Source organism: Barbus barbus, assembly GCF_936440315.1.
Source record: "Barbus barbus genome assembly, chromosome: 34".
Taxonomy (NCBI): domain Eukaryota; kingdom Metazoa; phylum Chordata; class Actinopteri; order Cypriniformes; family Cyprinidae; genus Barbus; species Barbus barbus.
This window is the reverse complement of record NC_136762.1, coordinates 7,007,205-7,015,890: the sequence shown is the minus strand read 5'-3', so window position 1 is coordinate 7,015,890 and position 8,686 is coordinate 7,007,205. Positions and strand designations below refer to the sequence as shown.

Here is an 8,686-nt window from a genome sequence, read left to right as displayed (position 1 = left end):
TATATATATATATATATATATATATATATACCTGTATTTTTTTTTAAACATCATTCAATATCCTAATGTATTGCAAAAAAATAAAAAATGTAATTACTGTAACTTGTGATAGTATTTATTGCACCAACTAAATTTATTTAATGCAGATTTTAATGTAGCAAAAAAAAAAAAAAAATAGCCTGCACAATTGTAATTATTAAAATAAGGGGAATTTGAGACATTTTTCATGAAAATGATTTATAAAAATTATAGTCATATATTGTCAATTATTTGTTTTTACATTAAAAAAGCATAAAGTAAATTTAGTACAATAAATACTAATGTAAAATATACTATTTTAATATAATAATATTTAATATACTAAGATATGGTCAAATACCGTGTGGACATTAGAACCAGCATAAATTAAATTTAGTACAATAATAATAATTATTATACATGTATATAGCTATATATATATATATTAGGGATGTGCATCTCCATAACTGAGGCCGATGAAGCAGCTAGCGATGCGATACGATTCACCCCTATTACGATGCAGTGCGATTCGATTTTGATTCAATTTGATTCAACACAATGCGATTCGATGCAATACGATGCAATGGAAAAAAATATGATTGCTTTTATTTCTTTGGTACAGACAGACAGCAAATCATAAATTAACTTGCGTCTTCTGACTTCTAATGCTTTGAGGCCTGTCTCATAAAACAAGTTTACCACATGGGCCAGGCTTATTTCAGTTAGTCTGACTCACTGTCAAGTTATTTGGTTCCATAAAGCAAATTTAACAAAGATCAACCTCACTGTGGCTATATGCTGGAAATCTAACCTGGCTCAGGGCAGGCTAATTGACCAATAGGAACACAATGATATTAGCACTGACTCTCTCACATACTATCATAGCCATGCAGCCTTTCTCTCTGGTTTTATAACAGCTCTACCTTTTATAGTTGGAACAGATAGCATTAGAACATTACAATACAAAAATCACTAAACTAAAAGTTAAAATCACTAAAGTAAAACTACATTTTAACTGCTATAAGAAACACACATTAATTCATCTGAGCTTAGTAATTAGGACTGTATTAGCTTACATTTTATTTACCCATTGCAATAGTCCCTTTACAGTTACTGCTATCATAAAATGCATGTTTGACTCAGAATTATTATTTAGCGCTCATCCACTCCTGACAGCAACATGGATATATTTGCATGACTTTCTAACATTTACAGATAAAAAATATACTCGTGACATGTCAGTTATGCACTGAGGAAAACACAACGTCTCAAATGCATTAAACAGCACAAATATATTCGCTGTTTGCCTTGGTGTATTGATTTGATCCATGATCGACATTAAGGGCTGCTTAAGAATAAGTGAGCACAAATTAGTTCGATTGTGTGAACTTTATAACCGCTTTAGCCCCGAATGATTTGTTAGGTTATTTTAAGTCAGGTTTTGGACTTTAATCCTCGCTTTATTTCCTCAGGTCTCCGCAGTGTTCACGCGAGGAGAAATCAATCTACATGTAAAATATTGGTCACTTTCTAAACAATAAACGTGTAGCGCATCCACTAGTAATTATATGTAAATAAATCTGTTTTTACCGATGCAAGTATGTTAGAAACAGGGGTTAAATTGGGATTTGTTATGTGGGGGGGCTCTATGGTATCGAGCTTATATATATATATATATAGTACATTTAGTAATTTAGCAGACACTTTTATCCAAAGTGACTTACAAATGAGAACAATGGAAATATATATATATATATATATGTGTGTGTGTGTGTGTTTTGCAAATATGATTTATTCTAATGCAATATTCTCATCGGTTTTCTATCAGCTGTGACATCAATAAATCTGCATGATTTTTATATTTTATCCAAGGGATTTTTTAAAAAACCTTTATAGAGGGCATTTCCCCACTAAACTCATTAACTTTCATTTTTTTAAATTCTTACATTTGATCTATAATTTCAATCATAACAATGTGATTGTTATTATCTATACATTATCAAATTAAATAATTTACACTGAAAAATACAACTACATTCAATTATGAGATTCTTTTAAAACAAATGTTTGACTATACAAACAAGAAATGGTGGAAATGATACTTTTCAAGGAAATTAAAAGGCTATTAGGTGTCATATTGAGCGTTTAATGAGTGAGTCATTGAGTCGTTCATTCAACCGATTCGTTCAAAACACTGAATCATTCAGCAATTTGAGATCCGCTGTGGTTTGCCAAAAATATAAGTGACCTAATATTATTGTATTTGCTCATCGAATTGTTTATAGAACTATTAAACAGTCGCAATGGTGAAAACGTTGAGTAATGTTGCCTAACTAACTGTATTTTAAATATAAAAACTTTCCATTATGAATTTTGACCTCAGTATGCTATGTTTCTTATGCTGAGTTAGTGTTGCTCGTTTTGATTTCTCCTGCCTCAGCAGCGCAACCTTATACTGTCAATAGACGGTGTTGGGGGTAACGCATTACAAGTAACGCGAGTTGCGTAATAATATTACTTTTTTCAAGTAACTAGTAAAGTAATGCGTTACTTTTTAATTTACAAGAAAATATCTGAGTTACTTTTCAAAATTGACTGACAGTGCGCTGTGTGAACATGCTCTTACTGTAGTCCTAGACTAAATGTGAATGCATTAATTCATCCCACCCGCAAAAAACAGATCTAGTATTCATCAAAATTAATTAAAAAACTCAGAATATGACACAAACCTGCAATACTTAAATATGTTAAACAACACAAATGTGTCTAATCCCATTTTATTAACCAATGTCTTTGCTGCTGACCTTTGATTCAGTTCAACCGTACTAATAAGCCAAAAATGACTTTAGATAAACTAACCCAACACTGTCAATAGATGCATTATATACAGCCACTTACTCTAAATGTAATAAAATCAGAATAATACTTGCATTTTGGTGTTTACATAGTTATTTTTGGTTAGTGATGTTTTAATCATGCTACTTGTCTGGCATTATGAAGCGTTAATGTCCAGCCCTGAGTCTATGTGCCGGGGCTCAGCTCCAGATGGCCCCGGCCCAATTTAAACCCTGGTTAGAAACAATGCATCGCGATACAAATGCCAACTTGTATCCGATGTACACTTTTTAAACCGATGCATCGCATCGTTAACTTTTTTTGCCGATGCACCGAGCGAATCGGGGAATCTTCACATCCCTTATACACTCACCTAAAGGATTATTAGGAACACCTGTTCAATTTCTCATTAATGCAATTATCTAATCAACCAATCACATGGCAGTTGCTTCAATGCATTTAGGGGTGTGGTCCTGGTCAAGACAATCTCCTGAACTCCAAACTGAATGTCAGAATGGGAAAGAAAGGTGATTTAAGCAATTTTGAGCGTGGCATGGTTGTTGGTGCCAGACGGGCCGGTCTGAGTATTTCACAATCTGCTCAGTTACTGGGATTTTCACGCACAACCATTTCTAGGGTTTACAAAGAATGGTGTGAAAAGGGAAAAACATCCAGTATGCGGCAGTCCTGTGGGCGAAAATGCCTTGTTGATGCTAGAGGTCAGAGGAGAATGGGCCGACTGATTCAAGCTGATAGAAGAGCAACTTTGACTGAAATAACCACTCGTTACAACCGAGGTATGCAGCAAAGCATTTGTGAAGCCACAACACGCACAACCTTGAGGCGGATGGGCTACAACAGCAGAAGACCCCACCGGGTACCACTCATCTCCACTACAAATAGGAAAAAGAGGCTACAATTTGCATGAGCTCACCAAAATTGGACGGTTGAAGACTGGAAAAATGTTGCCTGGTCTGATGAGTCTCGATTTCTGTTGAGACATTCAGATGGTAGAGTCAGAATTTGGCGTAAACAGAATGAGAACATGGATCCATCATGCCTTGTTACCACTGTGCAGGCTGGTGGTGGTGGTGTAATGGTGTGGGGGATGTTTTCTTGGCACACTTTAGGCCCCTTAGTGCCAATTGGGCATCGTTTAAATGCCACGGCCTACCTGAGCATTGTTTCTGACCATGTCCTTCCCTTTATGACCACCATGTACCCATCCTCTGATGGCTACTTCCAGCAGGATAATGCCCCATGTCACAAAGCTCGAATCATTTCAAATCGGTTTCTTGAACATGACAATGAGTTCACTGTACTAAAATGGCCCCCACAGTCACCAGATCTCAACCCAATAGAGCATCTTTGGGATGTGGTGGAACGGGAGCTTCGTGCCCTGGATGTGCATCCCACAAATCTCCATCAACTGCAAGATGCTATCCTATCAATATGGGCCAACATTTCTAAAGAATGCTTTCAGCACCTTGTTGAATCAATGCCACGTAGATTTAAGGCAGTTCTGAAGGCGAAATACACAGTATTAGTATGGTGTTCCTAATAATCCTTTAGGTGAGTGTATATATGCTAGTCGACATTTGTCCTAAAACTAAAATGATAAAAAAAAAAAAAAATTTTTTGATGCCAATACTGTTGTAATCTTAGTCCTTATTTTCTGTATGCAAAATACTTTTGGGCTAAAATATGACCTTAAAATTTATTTTGTTAGAGTCACACTAAACAGAGATAAAGAGACAAACAGAGACAGAGCCGTTGTGAGAGTGCACAGTCCGCCACATAGGAGTTTTTTTTTTTTTATTTCTCAGTAACTCCTCCCACAGTATTGAATTATAATGCAATACAGTTACATTGTAGAAAGCATTAAAACAGAAGTACCTCAACTCACTGATTACTTTTAAAAATGGGATTATAAACATCGACAAAAAAACAAACAAAGTGAAATAGGAAAGATCTGGTCCTTCACCTCGTGAGGATAAAGAAAATCTGGCATTTCTCCTAGGTTTGGCACAAGAAATCAACATGGACCCAAACGTCACACAAGCTTGCAGACAACCATAGAAAATGTCAGGTACAGCTTGGACCAATCATGCGCTTTATGAAGAAATAATATCAGCTGTTTTTATTCTTCTTTCCTTTTTTTCTCTATTTTCTCATTTTTTTTATATTTTACAGTTGAATTAATAAATTGTCATACAAAAAACCTAAGTAATATCTATATCATTTACCAGTTTTATTAGAAGTATAAGCTGTGATGGTACGTTTAATACTATCTGGCATTCAGACGTTTCTACAAACCCCAGTGGAGTCTCTTCCCCCAAAATTTTCAGTGAGAAATTCTTCATTTCAACACAAGGGGCGCTCGAGAGCAGTGCTATTCAGTAAACAAACTACAGTTTGCAGAGAAATAAATACAACTTTCAAGATACACAGCAAAAACATTGACGACATCAACCAAGAAATAAAAGAGAGACAAAAAACAAAGCAACAAACGACAAGGGGAAAAAATAAACACAAGGAACCCATGATTGTCTATAAATGAAAGACACACGAGGATGGTGTAGATAAAAACTAGCATTCAGGCTATTTAGTGGTATCGTTCGCCAACTAATGGAAGAAGTTACCATGGAAATAATAAAATGCCCTTTACGCGAGTTCTACAGATTCAATTCTTAAACTAGTTTTTCAATTTAGAAAAAAAAATATAGTATTTTTTACAACCACTCTTTCAACTTAAAAAAGAAAGTAACTAAAAAGAGCATGTTTTCGCACAAACTGGCGGGAAAGTGTGTTGAAGGTAATGCAGTGCTTTAATTGGACAGAACTTAAAAATAGTCACTGTCTCGCTCCTTAAACCTATTTTTTTTACAAGCAGCGTCAGTGAGAGGTCTAAACGTCACACCTATTATGTGTATCTGTTTACGTTTTCAAATTCACAAACTCCTGGAGAATATGTTAAAAGAGAAACACTAACCCCATGACCCCTCGCATTCGTTTCTGTACAAGACCAAAAAGAATATTTTAAAAACACACATGATTGTTTTGCGTGTCTGTATTTGCGTTTATTTGTGTGTGTGATGGCGGTAATTTAAAGATATTTACAGGCCGGTAAGCAGTTGTGCCTGAATAGTCTGTGATCACATTTGTCTTGTGGAAGACTCTTATTTGTTACTCTTAGTAACCATCGGTTTTATTGGACAAAACTCACAAATATGACACCGACGTTTCATTAGCAATCTCAAAAACTGTTCACCAGCTGCCACTGCTGTGCAAAACATTGGAACTTGACAGAATAAATACAATTATTATTACGTCTTACTACTATTGTCATCATCACCATCAAAATTACTGACACTATTGTCATTCCTACTAATCAATAAGTCAATCAAACAGTCAGTCAATCATTTGTTGATGTATGTGGGACAGTGAGCTGCTATGCACAGGATCTGGGTGTGTGTGGTGGAAGTGATTGAGGATTTGGGCACTTGTGCAGGCGTGAGTGTGGACCAGGGACTCTGGCGGTAGTCTAACACAATGTTAAGTTAGGTCACATGGTACATGGGCATGTCATACGTGACTGAGAGACTGAATGGCACTGGGTTCTGCAGCGCGGGCCAAGCTGTGCCACATCGGGGCATTATGGGTCGACGAATGGAGTGGATCCTTATCAGCTAGAGACAGCATCATAGCATATGCCTAGAAAAAGGATATACAGTTACAAATACACCAATTAAATTAATGGAAAATGTATTTGTTCATATATAAATATATTTAATAATAATATTAATGATGCTATTATTATTGTTATTAATAATAATTACTAAAACAAAATAATGTTAATTTTAGTACACAAATTGCATTAAAGGAAAATGTGTTACTTGTTATAATTATTATTAATAAGAATAATTTATTTACTAATAATAGCAATAATAATAATAAAACTCTTAAGCAACAACAACAACAACAACAATAATAATAACACTAAAATAAAATATTAATAATTCTGTAAGTAATTTATTTTAAGTTTTTAATATTCATGGAAAATGTAATACTTATTATTAATTATTATTACTTACTAAATAATTCATTATTGATAATTATTATTTATTCATATTAATAATAACAAAAAAACAATATTAGTAATTAAATACGTTTTTTTATTTAACGTTTTTAAATATTCATTTAACATTTAATATTTTTACAAAATATTTTTCATTAATAATATTGTAATTAATATAAATTAATAATACAATTAATAAAATAATAAAATAATGTTAATTATAAAACAAGTTATCATGGACATTTTGATAACTGTTATTATTAAAAAAAACTTTATCTGCTACTACTACTAATTATTGTTTTTGTTTTTATTATTATTAATGACACTAAAATTAAATATTTAAAAAGTAATAAGTCATTTTTTAAAACATTCATTTAACATTTAATGAAAATAAAATCATTAATATTATTGTCATTAATATAAATTAATAATACAATTAATAAAATAATGTTAATTATAAAGCAAAATATCATGGACATTTTGATAACTGTTATTATTAAAATACTTTATCTTCTGCTACTACTACTACTACTAATTATTGTTGTTGTTTTTATTATGATTAATAACACTGAAATAAAATATTAGTATTTAAATAATTTATTTTAAAATGATATTGTAAAAATTAATATTTTTCTGAATTTATATTATTTTGAAAAAGTAGTTTTAAATGATAGTTTTAATTTTGTGCTATATAAGGTTATACCTGTGATTTAGATTTCCTGTATAGAGGCTGCTTGATGCCCTCTTGCAGGTGGGCGGGGCCAAAGCTGGTGACATCACTGTCGCTGAGGTCTCCGTCCTCCATACTAAAGTGATGGATGTGATCCAGCGTGGAGAAACTGCTGTGATCTTCATCGTCCTCATCCTCATTAAACCTATAAACGATGCAGAGATTATTTTTAGAAGATTAATTTACAGCCACAAAATAAATGCGTATAAACAAGTTCTTTATCTGCATACCTTTGTGGCGAGGATTTGCTATTCATCTCTAGATCATCTGGTCCCTCGAAATCGATGTCATCTTTGATGTCGTGATCCAGACTGCTGGGCACGCCATCCTTGCTGGGTTTCCTGACACTGTCGCTATGCTCCGCCTCCTCTTCCTCTGCTCCGAGCTCCTCCCCTTCTTCTTCGTCCAGGTCACGTGACCCCTGACCAGGCAGGGCTTTGTCGCCATCAAAATGACTGCCGTTCAGCCTACGGAGAACAGAGAGAATCATTTGTAATGACATTATGCAGGCATGAATTTTTGACTGATACGCCGATCCTTGATTACAGAAAGAAAATCATTTAGCGCTGAAAGCAAGTTCTGTCTGCCTCGAAAAAATAAACCACTTTAAAAAGCAGAACCACATGCCCACGCTTTGTAAATGAGAGGAAATGCTCAGAGAAAGAAGGCGAGTGTGTTGGAGAAAAAGACTGTTTGTCATCAGTTATGAGGGCCCCTGGTTGGCAGAAACGGGCCGCCCATCAGCAGGGCACTTAGACAGCAGGCCTCTACACTTCCTCTCACTTATTTTCAGCTCTCTCTCTCTCACTCAATCAACTCACATCTCCTCTTTCCCTAGTTTATTTTCTTCTTTATCTCCAATTCATCTAATAGGCCAAATATTTAGCTGACAGCCTATTTGGTGAGTGGAGAGAAGGAGCTGCCAAAGCAGCCATTTCCCCACTGAGACAGAGGCCAGCTATCCAAACTCACACACACACACACACATATACACCAGCCAAAGGAGCCATATTAAGGCTGATTCA

The 8,686-nt window shown here is 34.5% G+C and overlaps 1 protein-coding gene across 8 annotated transcripts in view; it reads right to left on the bottom strand.

Moving 5' to 3' along the window:
* Positions 1–4,629: 4,629 nt before the first annotated feature.
* LOC306854462 (MDS1 and EVI1 complex locus protein EVI1-A-like) overlaps positions 4,630–8,686 on the bottom strand; it is a 165,856-nt gene continuing 161,799 nt past the window's right edge. For 6 of the 8 annotated variants that reach the window (XM_079392490.1, XM_079392489.1, XM_079392491.1 and 3 more), the window contains 3 exons: positions 7,892–8,128; positions 7,635–7,806; positions 4,630–6,567 (listed from right to left, as the gene is read on the bottom strand). In XM_079392490.1, coding sequence (XP_079248616.1) covers positions 6,439–6,567; positions 7,635–7,806; positions 7,892–8,128 — 538 coding nt within the window. In that variant the 3' untranslated portion in view covers positions 4,630–6,438. The remainder of the gene's footprint in view (positions 6,568–7,634; positions 7,807–7,891; positions 8,129–8,686) is intronic. The other 2 variants (XM_079392494.1, XM_079392496.1) reach the window with 1 other exon arrangement.